We start from the raw sequence: 19,968 nt of genomic DNA, 5'->3' as shown, positions 1-19,968 counted from the left end.
AAAATAAATAAATAAATAAATTATATCTCACTACTATTGTTTCATCATATAAGCAGTTGCTTTTTTATTCATACAAAAACGATGAAGGTTTCAAATTAAAATGAATACCAGATTTTTGATTTTGATCGCACATATGGATGAAATTATCAAGGGTCATTTTCATGTTGATAGCTAGTTTTTAGTCAAGAACAGATGCTATATATGTGTGTGTTTTAATAACAGTGGAGGAATTTGTTGAAAGAGAACAGACCAAGTAGTGACCGATCTTTGTAACCTTAACTATAACGTTTCTGTCAGGATTGAGTGTGTTCAAGGAATCATATTCACAATTTGGAATAATTCCAAAACATTCGGGACATGCCAGTTAGAGAAATTTTCTGAGCGTATATGAAGTTAGCGAAGCTGAAAATTGACAGAGAATAATTGAAATAAGTCAAATTATTAAGAAATTATGTTTAAATCGTTAAGAAATTACGCTTAATTTCATAATCTGGGGTCACTTTCACTAAAGTTTGTAAATCAGTTTTTCGTTACTTTTGTAGGTGATGCCGCCTTATGGCACTATAACCTAGACAATGTCTTTTACAAAAAAAGGATATCAGAAATGTGAAGTTTTGTGAAAGTGGCTCCTGTTCTCCTGTTTTGTACTACTAGATTTTTATTCTATTCCTATTTGTAAAGTACACGTACGATTTCATTTGTATTAGCTGTTGTTATGGGCCAGGTATCAGCAATAGGTTTTGGCAATGCTTGCTGAAGTTTCATGGCATTTTAGTTTGTTCGAGTTTGCTGGATATATGCATGTATGGCTGTGAAGATAGAACTACGTTCTAAAGTGACAGGTAAATGTAGCTTATGCAGCCACATACTTACACGTAGGGCTATATCATGTAGCCACCTTTAGGCTAAAGCTTTCTTGTTTCGTAAACTTCTAAAATTTAAATCACAACAGATAATGTCCAGTGTGATGTAATTAATTATGTAAAACATAATGTAATGTAATAAATTTGAGTCGTGAGACAGCTATGCTGCAGGGTTAGTTCCCTTGGCTTGTACATGTATGAGCATTATGCAGAAGTGGTGTAGGATATGGATGTACAGTTGGGTGTACTAGCTTGCTTGTATTGGTTTGATGAAGCAGGTGTTTTTTGCACAGGTGATGGAAAACCTGGACAAATTTGGATGAAGGATATGTTGTAGAGATTTCTTCACATATTGTCCGTCTGTATGGTTTCATTTGAATATCAATTTTTTAATTAAATGTTATCTTTAAGGTAATATGAAGGGATTTCTATTAGAGCTATCCTTACAGATAATGAGGGTTGGAACTATGGTATTTAAATTTCTTTCCACTTTTCTATGCAATTGTATCTGGGCAGTTTTTGAACAATCTAATAGCATATGTACATGTACAGTTGGATACCCATGGCTAAGACACCTTTTGTAGTTTCATATCTCCCCTAATTTTTCGTAAATTGTTATCCCAACCAAGGCCTATTTTATAGTTCAGTACCCCCCCCCCCCCCCGGCCAAGGCATATTTTATAGGTCAATATCCCTGACCAAGGTCTACATGTATTTTATAGCTCAAATGTCCCCGACCAAGGTCTACGTGTATTTTATAGCTCAAATGTCCCCGATCAAGGTCTACATGTATTTTATAGCTCAAATGTCCCCGACCAAGGTCTACATGTATTTTATAGCTCAAATGTCCCCGACCAAGGTCTACATGTATTTTATAGCTCAAATGTCCCCGACCAAGGTCTACATGTATTTTATAGCTCAAATGTCCCCGACCAAGGTCTACGTGTATTTTATAGCTCAAATGTCCCCGACCAAGGTCTACGTGTATTTTATAGCTCAAATGTCCCCGACCAAGGTCTACATGTATTTTATAGCTCAAATGTCCCCGACCAAGGTCTACGTGTATTTTATAGCTCAAATGTCCCCGACCAAGGTCTACGTGTATTTTATAGCTCAAATGTCCCCGATCAAGGTCTACGTGTATTTTATAGCTTAAATGTCCCCGATCAAGGTCTACGTGTATTTTATAGCTTAAATGTCCCCGACCAAGGTCTACATGTATTTTATAGCTTAAATGTCCCCGATCAAGGTCTACATGTATTTTATAGCTCAAATGTCCCTGACCAAGGTCTACATGTATTTTATAGCTCAATTTACCTGTTTTATGGCTCACTTTCCCTGGCCAAGGCCTGTTTTATAGCTCAAATTCCCTGGCAAGGACTATTGTATAGCTCAGTGAGGGTACTTGTCTGAGTCCAGCTGTTTCATCAGCAGCTTTAAGGGAATTCAGAGAGTTGTACTGGTGGGGTGATTTACTCTGAGCACCAAGGCTTTGTTCACCAAGAAACCATACTGACCTTTATATGATTAAAAGATTTCTTTTAGGGCGGCTTGAAACACAAATCCAGTAATAAAATGAGTAAATGAATACAGAGTAGAAACACCAAATATATAACTGTATAAATTGCATAAAAAATGGTGAAGAAATTAGAAATAAATAACTTGTGCCCTATAGGTCACCAGACATTTACTTTTATACTTAAACTTTAACATTGTTGGTTTTTTCTTCAATTTCAGCTGACTTTTCCCTCGGAAAGAAGATCGAAGACGTCCAGGAGCGTTACACTTCCGCTCTTCACGGTCTAATCCAATCAAAATTCCCCAATCAACCGAACAGGTTCAAAGAGCTTCTGGAGAAAGTTCCAGAGATTCAGATGTCATCAAAATTATTGCTCAAAAGCAAAATGATCTTTATCCCTTTTCTACTTAATCCTTGAGATTAAGGGATTATAATCAGCTTGTTTGCTTCCATTTAAGAATTTGTAAGAATTTCCAGTAGCATTCAGCTTGTAATTTGTGAGCAGCTGATCGATTGATAGCTTTTTTTTTATTTTTATTTTTTTTTAAACTCTAGTGCTTTGAAACACAAAGTGCTATAGCTCGTCTGCCATTGACTGCATTCCACCTTGATCTCCCAGGGCAACAAAGTGACAAGAACAAAAAATGCCTTCATCTCATCTACTGAGAACACATTCCTGTGTCACCACTGTACTCGAGGGACATGATTGGAGAAAACTGCTCAAGTTCATCAATCAGTGAGAATACCCATTTGATGATCACCTTCAGTACAAGTGATTTGATTGGACTAAAACTCATGAAGCTCCAGCCAATGAGAGGACAGACTTTTATTGACTGAAAACAGCGGTTGTGATTTCCTAGTCGTGTACAGTTACATGTATTTTATATGTTGTTGATCTGTTGATTTTCTTGAAGAGAAAGAAAAAAGTATTTATTGAAAATTTAAGGAAGAGAGAATAGTGGTTGGTTATGATAGATGTCCAGTTGTAGATATTTTTTATTGAGCAAGACTTGATCTGTGCAGATCAGATTGTTCTTATAATATGCTGATATAGCCATTGTGTGATGTTTTTTAGACGCTCTTTGGCTTCATTTCAGTTTTTTGACGGATGTCAATATCATTTTAGTCAACAGAATCTCCAGTGGCAAGAAAAAAATGTAGGCTAATGCCGGGCATTTTTCTGCACTCTTCTTGTTGCAGGCTTTGGTACATCACCAATGGCAATCAAGGCTTGTGAAACTACGCTTTGTTACTGGTGTTGTTGCTGAACATTATCCCGTTGCTCTCTTCGTAAGAAGGGCTATTACTAGTTCTCATCCTCCATCCTGATGCATCAGTAATGGAGACACATGTTGGGCATTAAAACCAGTCTGGTATATGCTGCCTTCTGTCAGGCATTATTTACGGGATCTCCCAAGTATTTAGTGCTTGAATCATTCCCAGTAATCATGGTTTTGTCGAGTGATGATTTGTCCATATTGGACAGCCGTCCAGACGCTAACAAAATGTCTAACCCATGATTGTTTTTGTTAAGTATATTTTCAGTCCTGTTAAATATAATTCTGTTATTTGCATGGTATTGAGTAGAAAACTGTTTCCATGTTGTTTGGTGAAGATGGTTGCATTGTAATTAACAATGAAATTTTGTTGAAATATTTCTAGACACGTTTGGAATGTAAAAATGCAAGGTTAGGTGAATTCAATAACCAAAATGACAAGTGATGACACCTACAAAGGGGCATGACTCTACATGACTCTACATGACTCTACGATGCATGGTTAGGCAGATTATACCCTAGATCATTTCTCTTGTGCACAGTCAGCTTTCCTCATACATGCTATCCTCAGCCTAGTGTCAGATTCAGTAAGGAGTATTGCGGACGTGGCTTTAAACCGTAATCATTACCAATTTCAGACTGGTTCAGTGTAATTTTTGTGATGCCATCTGAAAGAAGAAGCTTCTCTCTCTAACTGGCTGGAGATTTCCAGAGGTTTGGCCGTATCCACAACAGTTTTTGATTGGTTGGAGGATCCACTTGCTTATTCCACAGCTAGAATGTTTATCAGCCGTAGCTTAGCTGACTGTATTTCACCAAAAGTTTGGCCTGTAAAAATTCACTTTTCAGTAGCGTACACAGGCCTTCAAGAGATACTTTTGATGCCAGAACTTTGGTTTTTCTTGTAGGAGGATGGGTATTGTTTCTGCAGATATATTCATAACACAAACAAAAATTGTAAAATTTGGTTTGCGTTGGGAGAAATAGTTATAGGGGTGTGAACTTTCTAGGGGAAGGTGAGATGCATGTGCCTTAGAATATCAAAGTTATGGACAAATGGAAATAGATACATGTATAAACATATGTGTATATCCCTTTGTTCTCATATATACAGTAATACTTGTTGTAAAATATATGAATATCTTTTTCGTGTCATTTGGCATACTCGATCACTTTCAAAAGTCACTCCTCCGTGCACATTTCTGTTAGCCCATGCTCTGGGCAGTTTCTGTCAAAGTGTATTGCTGTCTTCTACTTCAGTATTCAGATTGTAATACATTTATTTTAATAAAACAGAAACTTTAAAAATGTTTGTTGCCATTAACAAGATTGTCGCTGCTCTGTGCCCCTGGTCATTATCAGTGGATATACTTGGGCACCAGCTCCATTCATCACTTAGTATTAATTGCCACATTTCTCCACCTCTTTGTTGCCAGTCAGCCCAGCTAGTGTTGTCATTTTGCTATAGCTAGTGTAACAGTGCTGTTTTAATTCCATAGTCCTATGGCTAGTATTGCCATTCTACTCCATATCATGTTGCCTGCAGTCTACCAGAGGTAGTATGGCCACTCTGCTCCAGCTAGAAATGTCACTTGGTTCAAGCTAGTGTTGCTGCTGCTTACGTCAGTGTTACCTCTCAACTTCAGCTAGAGTTGCCACTCTGCTCCACCTATTGTTGCCACTCAACTCCAGCTAGTGTTGCCACTCAACTCCAGCTAGTGTTGCCATTCTGTTCAAGACAGTGTTACCACTCAGCTCCAGTTAGTGCTGCCACTCTGCTCCACCTAGTGTTGCAACTCTTCTCCACCTAGTGTTGCCACTCTGCTTCATCTAAGGTTGCCACTCTGCTCCAGACAGTTTTGGCACTCAGTTCCATTTAGTGCTGCAACTCCACCTAATCTTGCCATTCTGCTCCAGACTGTTGCCACTCTACTTCACCTAGTGTTGCCACTGTACTCAACCTAGTGTTGCCAATCTACTCCACCTAGTGTTGCAACTCTTCTCCACCTAGTGTTGCCACTCTGCTCCACCTAATGTTGCCATCTGCTCCAGACAGTTTTGCCACTCTGCTCCAGTTAGTGCTGCCACTCTGCTCCTCCTAATGTTGCCATTCTGCTCCAGACTGTTGCCACTCTACTCCAACTAATGTTGCCACCTGCTCCAGTTTTGCCACTCAACTCCAGTTAGTGTTGCCAGTCTGCTCCTCCTAATGTTGCCATTCCGCTCCAGTCAGTGTTGCCACTCAACTCCAGCTAGTGTTGCCACTCTGCTCCACCTAATGTTGCCACTCAACTCTAGCTAGTTTTGCCATTCTGCTTCAGACAGCGTTGCCACTCAACTCCACATAGTGTTGCCAATCTACTCCAGCCAGTGTTGCCATTATGCTCCAGACAGTGTTGCCTCTCAACTTCAGCCAGAGTTGCCACTCTGCTCCAGCTAGAGATGCCAATTAGTTCATGCTAGTGTTGCCATTCTGCTCAAGACACTTTTGCCACTCAGCTCCAGCTAGTGTCACCTCTCTGCTCCACCTAATATTGCCATTCTGCTCCAGACAGTGTTGCCACTCTGTTCCACCTAATGTTGCCATTCTGCCCCAGACAGTGTTGCCACTCAACTCCAGCTAGTGTTGCCACTCAGCTTCAGCTACTATTGCCAATCTGCTCCACATAATGTTGCCACTCTGCTCCACTTAATGTTGCCACTTTGCTCCAGCCAGTGCTGCCACTCTACTCCAGACAGTGTTGCCACTGTGCTCCACTTAATGTTGCCACTTTGCTCCAGCCGGTGTTGCCACTCAACTCCAGCGAGTGTTGCCACTCAGCTTCAGGTACTATTGCCACTCAGCTCCACTTAATGTTGCCACTTTGCTCCAGCCAGTACTGCCACTCTACTCCAGACAGTGTTGCCACTGTGCTCCACTTAATGTTGCCACTTTGTTCCAACCAGTGTTGCCACTCTACCCCAGGCAGTGTTGCCACTCAACTCCAGCTAGTGTTGCCACTCTGCTCCACATAATGTTGCCACTCTGCTCCACTTAATGTTGCCACTTTGCTCCAGCCAGTGTTGCGATTCTGCTCCAGACAGTGATGCCACTCAACTCTAGACAGTGTTTCCACTCAACTCTAGACAGTGTTGCCACTCTGCTCCACCTAATGTTTCCAATCCTATAGCCAAGTAAAACATGTGCATCAAGTATCCCTAACCTTTTCATCAGAATCAAGGCAATGTCTCATAAAAATACATTTTCTAGTACTGTTTATTTCTTGATATCTTACTTCAGCCTGTCTGTATTCAGAAGCATGTTTTGTCACTGCTGGAAATGGTATACAGTGCTGGAATCTATGGATTGCCTGATATATCATGCATTGTGCGCACTAACTATCCCATAGCAGTGTCTCTAGATCCATGAAATTTAGCTAAACATGGGTTGAAGGTGAAAGGTTCCGTTTGTACATCGTAGAATCATATAATTTAGTGGATGGCAGTTTAATGCCATGCATAAGAATTGTTCATTTATAACCTGGCAGTCATTTTCATCGCTTGAGAAAGCCTGGAGTGGCCGGTATAAACCAGCTCCCATTGGCAAGTCACTGACAAACTTACTCATGACTAATGTACAAATATGCATGCGATATTGCCCTCTTTGTAGCAGTTCAGAGTTGGTTCAATTTCTAACTTACACTAACCACTGACGCTTTCTCTGTTCGCATGTTACTGTTGTTGATGATAACACTCCTAAAATTTGTAATTTGTCAATTTAGAATCATTTTAACATTATAATAGAACTGGTACAAGTCCAATATTTACCCTAATATTTTTAAGTTTTGGGACAGATGTTAGTAGTGTTGAAAGTAGAATATTACATTTTTTTACCAGCCTTCTGGAAAAGTAAAAATATGAGTGTGTTGGTCATGAGATGGTCTAACCATGTGAGAAAGAAAGAAACTCAGTATTCCTCCTAGATTACATACGTATTGGCTGGAATGAGCAGACCAGGTGTCCCAAAAATCAGAAGAAATAGGGTACTGAAAAGCAATAGTTTTACAAAAAATTTTATTTGATTAGCGAATATGGATTTTTGCCAAAAAACTTCAGTAATATTGGGAAATTGTTCCCGCATTGCACAGTTGCCGCTCTTGCCACCCTGTTCACTCATGTTGCCCTGCCCACTTATGTTTGCTTTTGTGGTGTCATTATGCAGATCTGCAGTACAAGTCTTGTACACAGACTCTAGAGCACCTCATATCAGGAAACTTCTGCAGCCAAATGTCAAAGAACATAAAGAGTTATGTGGAATTTGAAAAAATTTCATTCACAGAGTTGTCTGTTAGTGGGCTTAATGCTTTACTTAGAAAAATGAAAAGTTTTGCATAAAAGCTTCCATTTTATATACGGTACGTACCTTAAATACTTGACGTAAACTGTAGATTTTTGCTAGGGGTTTGTCCATTAATACCACTTTGAAACGTCTGCAACATCTGCTTCATTTAAAGATCTCAAATAAGGTTTCGCATGGAGCGTTCTAGTTTACATACTGACTGCATGCAGTATTCTGTATTATACATATGACTTTATGCAGGACTTATAATTATAACTGACACATTTTGAACGAAAAATTGCTTTAAAGCAACTCCCCTTATGACTCACTTGTGGTTTCAGTCAGCTGCAAGATATTATATAGTTGTAAATATTTTATGATTTTTGTGGACCTATGTGAAACCTCAGAACATTTCATTGTATTGTTTTGAAAATCTGTTATTTGTTTGGAGGAGAAAAAAAAAACATTGGATAAAAAACAAAAAACATTGTGGAAATATATAGAAGGTATGAGCTTTGACCCAGTTGTTGCAGTTGACCTTTGACCTAATTGTTAATATACCTAACAAATAACCCAGTTGATGAATTTCTGATCGATCTCACCCACAAGTTATATTGTTAGGAAAGGGGCCTTTGTGACATAGTGCCTTACAGAGGTGCTACAAGTACACATGTCAGTTATTGTTTTATGTAACATATAGTTTTAAAAATGGTATCGTAGCAGGTACTCATTTGTCACAAATCTTAAGTGCAGCAACATGAATGAAGGCGTATCGTGTATAAAGAATATTGCATGGGAATTCCATTGTTTCACTCCGTGCACCATATTTTTTAAGAAATGTAACTAATTTGATTTGACATTGTATCCATGCAAATTATCATTATCTCAACATTTACATGAATACCTCAGTCATGCGCCAGCGACATCTGTGACCACACCCACCCACTCACTGTGACCACACCCACCCACTCACCCATACAGTGGTGTTGTCAATGTATTCGTTGACCACACCCATCCATACAAAAGGTTTAATTAATTGTCACGCCTACTTACATGAAGGCCTCATGGATGTACTCAGTGAACGTTCCCACATGTACAGATAGAAGGATTCTTCTTCTCATTCACCACACCCACTTGCATTAGGCTGGCTATTCATTAACCGAACCCACCTACTGAGGTGATTAAAATTTACTCCCATATGTACGCAGGTCACATCAGTCTACCCTTTGACCACAGCCACCCATACAAGGGTCCCATCAATATATGCACTGAGCCCATCAACCCACTCAGAAGTCCTATCATTCTACACACTGAGCATGCTCACCCATTTAGTTTCCATCAGTCTACTCACCCACACAGTTTTCTAACAGACCACACCCACACAGGCAGAGATGTCATCAATCTTCTCGCAGGTCACACCTACTCATACAGAGGTCTGATCAATCTAATCACTGATTACATCCATCCGTACAGAGGTCCCATCGATCTACTCACAGATCATGCCCACCCATACAGGGATCCCATCAGGCAACTCAGAGATCATACCCACCCATACAGGGATCCCATCAGTCTACACATAGATCATGCCCACACATACAGGGATCCCATCAGTCAACTCACAGATCATGCCCACCCATACAGGGACCCTGTCAGTCTACTCACAGATCATGCCCACTAATACAGGGATCCCATCAGTCAACTCACAGATCTTGCCCACCCATACAGGGATCCCATCAGTCAACTCACAGATCATGCCCACCCATACAGGGATCCCATCAGTCTACTCTCAGATCATGCCCACCCATGCAGGGATCCCATCAGTCTACTCACAGATCATACCCACCCATACAGGGATTCCATCAGTCTACACACTGACTACACCCACCCATAAAGAGGTCCCATCAATCTGCCCACTGAACACACCCACCCATGCTGAGGTTCAGTTTACTCACTGACATCACCCACACACAGTTCCCATCAATATATTCACTGAACCTACCCTCCCGCACAGAGGTCCCATCAATCTACTCACTGACCACACCCACCCATACCAAGCTCCCATCAATCTACTCACTAAACACACCCACACCATGCCAAGGTCCACTTTACTAACTGACCACACTCACCCATGCTGAGGTCCACCTTACTAACTGACCACACCCACCCATGCCGAGGTCTACTTTACTAATGACCACACCCACCCATACCGAGCTCCCATCAATCTATTTACTAAATACACCCACCCCATGCCGAGGTCCACTTTACTAACTGACCACACCCACCCCATGCCGAGGCCCACTTTACTAACTGACCACACCAACCCATGCCTAGGTCCACCTTACTAACTGACCACACCCAACCATGCCGAGGTCCACTTTACTAACTGACCGCTCCCACCCATACAGGGGTCCTATCAATATACTCACTGACCACTGTGATATCTAGTAAGATATGAAGCACTTGGCCAAAGCTGGCTCTGTCTGCTTCCTTCTACTTACTTCATCTGGAAAGAAGTGTCCACTTTCGATTTTTGTTCTATTATCATAAAATTTAAGAAAGTTAGTGTTTAAGGCTCATCCCGATTTAAAGAGCGTAAAGGAAAGAAAAAAAAATGGCTTGTGTGATACACAATAACTTTTAAAATTCTGTGACGTTATCATTTAGGTTGTCAGTACAAACTTCCCAACCTGACCTCTATCGTATAAGAGAGGAAAGCACTAATCAAAAATATATAAATCAGTCAAAATTTCTGGGTCAGTGCTATAGGTAGTTCTATGAAGTTATTCGTACAGATTTTTTGTTAATTATTTAAGGGATGTTCTTTACATGAATATAGTTTGTTTTAACAACAGATGTTGAAATGCATTTAATACGTTATGTAAGGTACTATAAAATTAACCATTTTTCTCTCAGGTGAAACTGTGGAGAACGTAGTGCGACATCAAAGATTCTTTATGCGTGATCATAAATGCATTAAGACATCAGAGTATTATGACGTGCTCAGTTACTGAGCACACACACTTTCCAGGAAACATTCTGTATATTCGTACATAGATGTAATTATTTTTATCGGCACATGTTGTTTCTCCGTTTACAAAATGTCTATTTTTAAAAAAGATTGTTATCCAACCGTGCTGATGTTTGTAAAATGCTACTATTGTAAATGTTAATGTGCATTTGAAGACCCTATTTTCCTGATTTTTACCTGATAATTTTTTTGTGCCGAAAGCAGTTTAAAAAAAAAGAATGGATGAATTTAGCCCAGTAGATTTTGGAAGGTATATTTCCAAACATAAGTGACTTTTTTTTTCTTTCTGTTGTTTAATTTTTTTTTTCGCAATTGATGGAATTTATTGTACAAGTAAATGTTTTGGATTAATTGTATTTTTTTTCCCAGTTTACACGGTACTGACTGAAGATTTATCTTTGGTCTTTTTGTTTATGTTCTATCTTTTTTGGTGAATTCCTTTTGTTTAAATTACAGAATTAAGGTCATTATGTAAATAGTTAATACCTGTTAACTTAAGAAAAGAGAAATCAGTATGAATAGAGTCTTTTAATTGCCTGCTAAGTGTAAATAATTTTCTCTTGCAATTAACAAACCCGAGTGACAAAGGGCAGATTTCTCAAAGCAGATTTTCATCATTTGGTTGAAAGAAATGTTCAATTTCAGGAAAGTATTCTGTAAACCTTCTTGCAAAATTATGGGTGAATATAACCGGTAGTTTTTGTGATTGTTTTGCACTGTTCTTGATTTCGTGCTAACTTTCTCTAGTATTATTTATTGTCTGCTTTATTTCTCTCATCCAACTTTGTTGTACAAACTCATTAGTCCTACTCTATAAACCACCTCCTGTCTTCAAGTAGACATACACACTTATATATACAGTGAAGTCTACATTTTATTTTCTTGATATACATTAACTAAATTTTCAACATACTAAATTATTTCATTTTTCAGATATCCATTGACTTCCTCATGATCTAACCTAAGTTTTGTTTTGATTACTTTTGGTTTAACACACCAAACTATCAGTCAACACGTCACCATTTTGGGAACATCTCTTATTTATTACGTTTTTTTTTTAGTATTATAATTTTTTGTTTTGTTTTTTACATTTATTTTTTTTCTTACAGTTCATGCTTTTCAGTTATCCTCTCTTTCTTTGAATTATGACTTTGATAGATGCTCATTGTTATCATGTTTGTTGTTGTTGTTCTTGTTGTTAAATGTATGTACGAAATAAATGATTATTGTTGCACTACATAAGACTCATAGTTTGAGTTAATTACATTACCAGTACCTCAGTCGAGGTAACCACGTAATTGGCACATAAGTACAATTGATGAGTAGGCCTAAGGTACACGACTCCTAATCACGTAATTTGTACATAAGTACAATTAATGAGTAGGCCTAAGGTACACGACTCCTAACCATGTAATTTGTACATAAGTACAATTGATGAGTAGGCCTAAACTACACGAGTCCTAATCACGTAATTTGTACATAAGTACAATTAATGAGTGGGCCTAAGGTACGCAACTCCTAACCACGTAATTGGCACGTAAGCACAACCAATGAGTAGGCCTACGGTACACGACTCCTAACCACGTAATTTCCACATAAGTACAATCAATGAGTAGGCTTAAGGTACACGACTCCTAATCACGTAATTTGTACATAAGTACAATTAATGAGTGGGCCTAAGGTACGCAACTCCTAACCACGTAATTGGCACGTAAGCACAACCAATGAGCAGGCCTAAAGTACACGACTCCTAACCACGTAATTTCCACATAAGTACAATTAATGAGTAGGCCTAAGGTACACGACTCCTAACCACGTAAGTTGCACATAAGCACAATTAATGAGTAGGCCTAAAGTACACGACTCCTAACCACGTAATTTCCACATAAGTACAATTAATGAGTAGGCCTAAGGTACACGACTCCTAACCATGTAATTTGTACATAAGTACAATCAATGAGTAGGCCTAAGGTACACGACTCCTAACCACGTAATTTGCACATAAGTACAATTTAAAATATGTTGTTAGACATCCATTGAACATCACTTGTATTCCACCGATGGGTTGTGTAAGTTGGCCAATAACTTGCTAAAGATCGATGATTTACTCGAGGTACTTTAGTTTCCTCCAACGATAAAAGTAACTCATGGAAGTGGAAAATTCGTGAGTTTTGGTTAAACGACAATCAATCAATCAACAATCAATTTGTTGAAAACATCGGTGTTTTCAACAAAAACCGCTACCTAGTGATGCGAGACTCGAATCTATACCTTAAAAAGATCAGGGCCCGGGACGAAAATGTCCCAACTGTTTATACACTGAGGAAGTTTCTTGACATTTTAGCGGAGCAACATTTAATTTATTAATGATGGGTCGTTTACGCATCATATCATTGCAAATTATTAGCAAATGGGTAAATGGTCAAAAGTTCACCAAAAACAAGAAAGCACGACTCAGTGCTCAAAGTCAGTGAACTGGTACTGCTAATGAAAATCCTGAAAAATCATGCAGTTCTGTCTGAAACCCTCCTGGAAAATCATGGAATTCTATCTGAAAGCTCCTGGAAAGTCATGGAATTCTACCTGAAAGGCTCCTGAAAAGTCATGGAATTATATCTGAGAGGCTCCTGGAAATTCATGGAATTCTATCTGAAAGGATCCTGGGCAGTCATGGAATTCTATCTGAAAGGATCATGAACAGTCATGGAATTCTATCTGAAAGGATCCTGGAAAATCATAGAATTTATCAATCATCATGCATGCTGTGTATAAACAGGACCCTTGTAATGTAATTTGACTATTCTCGTCAATTAAATCTATAACTTTTTTTTAAAATTACGAAAACGTTTTGGCTTTTAATTTACATTAGGAAGGTTGTTAACGATAAAGGCCTGTTTAGAATGATGTGGTGGAGCTGTGGCCTTTTATGCAGAGCCTAGCCAAGTTTTCCTGTTGTTTTACGCTGTACTATAGAACATTTTACTTACAGACAGGTTTTTTGGAATTGAGGAAACATTAGACAGTCACCATACAGAGACGTCCCTCACTAATCCCCTAATACCTTATTGATACTATCAACAACAACAAAAATCTGGAAAATTTAACAGAAAGTCTCTTCTTTGAGTGAAGCTAGAAGCTGACTACTGTGTCAAATATAGCACAAATATTCTCTTAAAGCTTGTATTAGACTATCAGGATATTGTGTTGAATGTGACACTGTTTTGTGTTTTAATAAGAGTACCTTCTAGGATCACTCATGGCCAACAACTTGTTATTTATTTATTTATTTATTTGATTGGCGTTTTATGTCGTGCTCAAGAATATTTCACTAATACGATGGTGGTCAGCATTATGATGGGAGGAAACCGCACTGAGCCCACGACCATCCGCAGGTTGCTGCCGACAGATCTTCCCCCGTATGATCGGAGAGGAAGCCAGTCTGGCACGCTAAGCACCTTGGCCATAGAGTCCCCTACTTTCTGTTAAAATAACGCATTTTTAGCGTATAACCACCAGAAGCATAAAGCACCAGCCAACTGGAGATGGATCCTAAAACCAAATCATCTATTGTGGTAGGCTAGTCATCTTTCTAGCCATTTCTAACACATTTCGGCTATGACGATCTTGATATTTTGGCCTGGCAATACTGTGACCTGCCATTTGGTTCCTGCATAGCACTGGATTTAGTCTAGGTTATATTCCTTCATTCTGCCCAACTACATGTACGTAGTGAAGGGAAAGGAACGTGCATGAAACCAGCCGATTCCACAAAGCCCTTTCTGACTTAAGTCAAAATTTAAAAACTCTCTTCGATGCTTGGTTTTTGGTACTGAATGTTGAAATTTTGACACATTTGTCGTAACATAGCATTAATGGTACAACATTTTTAATTTCTAAAACCCCAAAATAAGCTTTGAGATCGTATTTCAAATTTTGATTGAAGTCAGAAATGGCTTCGTAGAATCTGGCCTGGCTGCTATGTAGGGGGATTCGGGTGAACATTGTCGGCAATCTATAGACGGGTTGACTGGGCTATTCTATAGTCATCTTCCCAAAAAAATCTTAGTCATGGATGTAATCTTTACCGGGACACACGTATGCAAAATGACGTAAAACTTCGCTCATGCCAAAATTGCACACTTTCCCTAATTCGAAGAGTTCTGTTGATCTTACAAACTTTAAGGTGCTTTTGAGGTTTACTTCACTCAAAAAATTCATCTATTAACTTTAATAGAAAGTCAGTTACCTGAGTGATGCTAAAATGTATGCTGCTCGTGCAGCAGATTATTCTGTTAAATGTAACACATAAAGGCCTATTTTATTAATTCAACTTATAGATTCTATCAGTCTAACAGGATGTTATATTGAATATGACAGAATATGGTGATATAATAACAGAATACATTCTAGCATCACTCAGACAACAGACTTTCTTGCTAAAATTAAGATTGATTTCTTGAGTGTTGGAATGTAAGATGATCATACCCTGTTAGAGAAATGTAAGTTTTAGCAGCAAACGTATTACTTCGTGACCTTTATCTGCCTTTAAAACGTACAACTTTTTGTCGATATTTAACCAAAATGTGCATCTTAATTTCAATGCAGCAATACGATTTCTCGCTACAATTCAAGCCTGTGTGGACATTCGCAAAGCCATTGAAAATACATTAAAAACATGATTTTACCAGGTACACAAATTAATATAGGCCTAACGGTACAAGTACAGCAACGCCTATCTGGACCTTGATGTCGACGAATCTCAAATCACCCAACATGGCACGAAGGCAATAAGAAGGGTGAACCACTTACAGGTTGCTCAGAAAATACAAGTACATGAACTATCACTTACATGCTGATAGCAACCTGTTTTGGTTTGCTTTTTGGAATTAACGGAAGGAAGTTATTTTTTGTCTCATTGAGTGGTTTCAGAATGTGATTGGTCTGCTGGATATATCAGGCTTATGGATAAGAAGTTGTTTGTTTGAATGTGGCGATTCCATATCAAATCTGGATGCCGTCATCAATAAATGAAGAAGCTGTTATCCATAAACAGTTTGTTGTGAACCGGTACATGTATTTGGTCACCTGTTTAACCCACTTCTAAACTGCCACTCACAAAAGTTATTCATTTATTTGATTGGTGTTTTACGCCGTACTCAAGAATATTTCACTTATATGACGGCGGCTATCATTATGGTGGGAGGTAACCAGACTGGTAAACCCACAATCATTCACACGTTGCTAGAGATCGCACTGCATGGTGAGAGGCAAACGAGTCACCGTGTTGCAGACTGGCCGCTAAGTAACGGTCCCACAGAAGCTACAGGGTGTAGCAGATTTGTACATACCTGTAAGGGGTAACAAAAGAAAAAAGGAAACACAAAGGTAAATGCAGGATAAATCTGATTCACTTCAATGTGAGGATAACTGAACAGATTTTCAATAAAGTTTCACAACCAGAAATCTGAAATGTCATTCAGTAATCACGAAATCACCAAGAAAAGCTCACTGAGCCATGACCCCTGCGATAAAGTGGAGGTTCATATCAGAGTCTGACGTAGCCGACACGCGTTACCAATGCGTTTCTTTTTAGGCAGAGTAGTTGTTCCCCTATGCTTATTAAGATTAACAAATATGTGTGTTTAACATAGCTTTGTGTCAGATGTTTCCTTGCATTATGTGTCAAAAGTTAAATAGTCCAGTGTAAGGAGCAGCTGTGTGTTTGTTCAGTTGGGTTTAGTGTCAGAAGCGAAATGTTCGGGTGTTTATAGAGCAGATTAACACTGCTGTTTGTTTGTTCCCTTGGGTTTTGTGTGCTTAATCCCCTGGGTTTGGTGTCCTAAGTCGAATATTTCGGTGTATGGAGCAGATTAACATGCCTGTTTGTTTGTTCACTTGGGTTTTGTGTGCTTAATCCATTGGTTTGGGGTCCTAAGTCGAATATTTCGGTGTATAGAGCAGATTAACACTGCTGTTTGTTTGTTCCCTTGGGTTTTGTGTGTTTAATCCCCTGGGTTTGGTGTCATAAGTGAAATATTTCGGTGTATAGAGCAGATTAACACTGCTGTTTGTTTGTTCCCTTGGGTTTTGTGTGCTTAATCCCCTGGGTTTGGTGTCAGAAGTGGAATATTTCGGTGTATAGAGCAGATTAACACTGCTGTTTGTTTGTTCCCTTGGGTTTTGTGTGCTTAATCCCCTGGGTTTGGTGTCATAAGTGAAATATTTCGGTGTATAGAGCAGATTAACACTGCTGTTTGTTTGTTCCCTTGGGTTTTGTGTGCTTAATCCCCTAGGTTTGGTGTCATAAGTGGAATATTTCGGTGTATAGAGCAGATTAACACTGCTGTTTGTTTGTTCCCTTGGGTTTTGTGTGCTTAATCCCCTGGGTTTGGTGTCAGAAGTGGAATATTTTGGTGTATAGAGCAGATTAACACTGCTGTTTGTTTGTTCCCTTGGGTTTTGTGTGCTTAATCCCCTGGGTTTGGTGTCAGAAGTGGAATATTTCGGTGTATAGAGCAGATTAACACTGCTGTTTGTTTGTTCCCTTGGGTTTTGTGTGCTTAATCCCCTGGGTTTGGTGTCAGAAGTGGAATATTTCGGTGTATAGAGCAGATTAACACTGCTGTTTGTTTGTTCCCTTGGGTTTTGTGTGCTTAATCCCAAGCCATTGTCCACATCACTTCACACACAAGCAGATAACCAGAGAGCAAAGGGATATTGTCGCAGTTGAAAACACACAAGATCATTGGCTATTGTTTCATGAACAAAAGATCACACATTACTTTGTTAGTGTGATGTTGCCTTGCTTGAGCTGGTTATTGTTTTACATCAGATATTGCGGAATAAGACTGCGCACTGACCAATGGAAACCAAGAATCGCTGTATGAGGAATAAAGTGATGACTGTCATTGTAAAAAGATTTGACTTCAGCTTTCCATGACTGAGTAATGAAAACAAAACACAAGGCTGTTAATAATTTGATAAGGAGTGGTATTTGTCACTGCAAACAGCTACATCCATCACACAATCTCCGCTCTTCCCATATTTACACCAGGAATACACACAGTTTGGTACAGCAGAAGAAATATACAGGTTCATGATATATACATGTCTCCAGTACACAATGGAGCTGAAACAGGGTGTCCCAAAGGCTACAAACAGAGTGTTTCCCCCTTGACCTCTAGATGGCGCCACCTCTATTATGGACAGGAACTGTATAAAAGCCAGTCCCATGATTGTTCATTCAGTTTTTCCCTATAAAGTGAGCTTTAAATACATATGTTACATGCACATGCCTTTTTTTTTCTTCAAATACAAGCCCAAAAACCGAGAACATGCTCAGTAGTTTGCAGTAAATAGAATTCACAAAGGTAATAAAAAAAAAACTACCATACTAAATAATTATTCAATCTTATTTTAACAAAAATGATTTTTGAGAAATGACCGAATTGGAACACATATGCGTCAAGAAGTTTCAAAGACACGCTGGATCTGGTTCGCCCAGGGAGGCCACATTTGGTGGGAATCCACTAGCTCTGGAATGGGTTAGCCATCTTAAGCTTTACCTTCCACATTCTGGAAACTGGTAAACCTGGTATTTGTCAGAATGATCTAGACCTCGACCAACCCTAGTCTAAGTGCAAAGGGAGATAACCCTGGGAAACCAATGTCTAACTGAGGAATAACACCAGAACTACCTACATGTAGCATAAATAATTGTTTTCTTAATCTTTTACATGGAACTCTCACATTCAAAATTGATGACTTGAAAGGAAAAGATTGAAAACTGTTTTCAATTTATCTGGCTGAACATGCAAGTGGTCTATATTGAAGTCCAAAAAAATCATGGACTTATATGCATTGAGTTGTTAGTTAAAGCAGTGTTGCAAATAAATTAGTAGCTTTGAATTCAAATTTTTAAATGTATTTAATTTTGTATCAGTTTAAAAAAAAAACAGTATTTAATGGTATGTTTGGTGAACGGGTAATATAAGTAATTTAGTTGAATGCCGGTACAAAATTTTAGGCCAAACAAAGTACTTTCTTTTTTCTTTACATTCTTGCTGTCTATCCCCTGAAAGTCTTGATAAGTGCCTTGGGGAGACTAGGTGATGAATCGTGTGGAAGAGACATACATGTACAGAACACCTTTTCCTGTGTGTTTGTGTGCCACACAAATTAGACTGATAGCATATCACTCATGAAAACTGTCCAGTAATGTAACATTAAACTAAACTTCATACACCCAACAGCCCTAAAGTATTACAATGTTCCTGGCCAGCACTCCTCATCCCTTCCCTCCCATGTCCTGGTGTGTCTTCCCGTCCACTTCCTACCCAGGACAATTCCACTATGCATGACTTACCATACCCCACCCTCATGTATGGTCCTACCCCACTCCGTCAGGCTCCTACCCCTCAACTATTCCATCCCGAGACCTCCCCTTATCCTACATATCACCATGCCAGCATTTATAGTCCTACTTCATCTTCTACAGCCCATACTCCCCGGCCCCTACTCCCCACCTGTGCCTTCTCTGCCCATACCATGTGCTCCCAATTCACACTTAACAAATCTCCACCATACCAGGTTTATCGCATCCTTGTCTCACTTCTACTCTCCAATCCCTACCTCATGCCAACACTCACTAACCATGCCTAACTGTCACCAGTGCTGACATCGGGAGAGGCAGAACCAACAAACGGTCCTGGAACTTTCCACATAGCTCTTCAGCTATCAAACTTACACTCAGAACCAGATAAATAGAGTAAAGTCTCCCAAAACTACTATACAAATGTTTGTAATGTCAGAACCAACATTCACAGGTTATTATATAGAACAGCACTCTAAAGGCCATGTACCCTGGCCACTGGCACAGACAAACCCATTATCAACATATAATGTCAGGATCTGGTAGAAAAGGATAGAACTCAGTCATGGGATTCATCTTTTATCCTCCCTTT

At 39.1% G+C, this 19,968-nt stretch overlaps 1 protein-coding gene across 1 annotated transcript in view; it reads left to right on the top strand.

The window, feature by feature from the left end:
• LOC135480442 (orphan steroid hormone receptor 2-like) overlaps positions 1–3,620 on the top strand; it is a 38,462-nt gene extending 34,842 nt beyond the window's left edge. The window contains exon 6 of the mRNA XM_064760275.1: positions 2,601–3,620. Coding sequence (XP_064616345.1) covers positions 2,601–2,800 — 200 coding nt within the window. The 3' untranslated portion in view covers positions 2,801–3,620. The remainder of the gene's footprint in view (positions 1–2,600) is intronic.
• The last annotated feature ends 16,348 nt before the right edge of the window (positions 3,621–19,968 follow it).

The sequence above is a fragment of the Liolophura sinensis genome, chromosome 13 (genome assembly GCF_032854445.1).
Source record: "Liolophura sinensis isolate JHLJ2023 chromosome 13, CUHK_Ljap_v2, whole genome shotgun sequence".
NCBI lineage: Eukaryota > Metazoa > Mollusca > Polyplacophora > Chitonida > Chitonidae > Liolophura > Liolophura sinensis.
The sequence above is the reverse complement of the archived record's forward strand: the minus strand, read 5'-3'. Positions and strand labels throughout refer to the sequence as shown.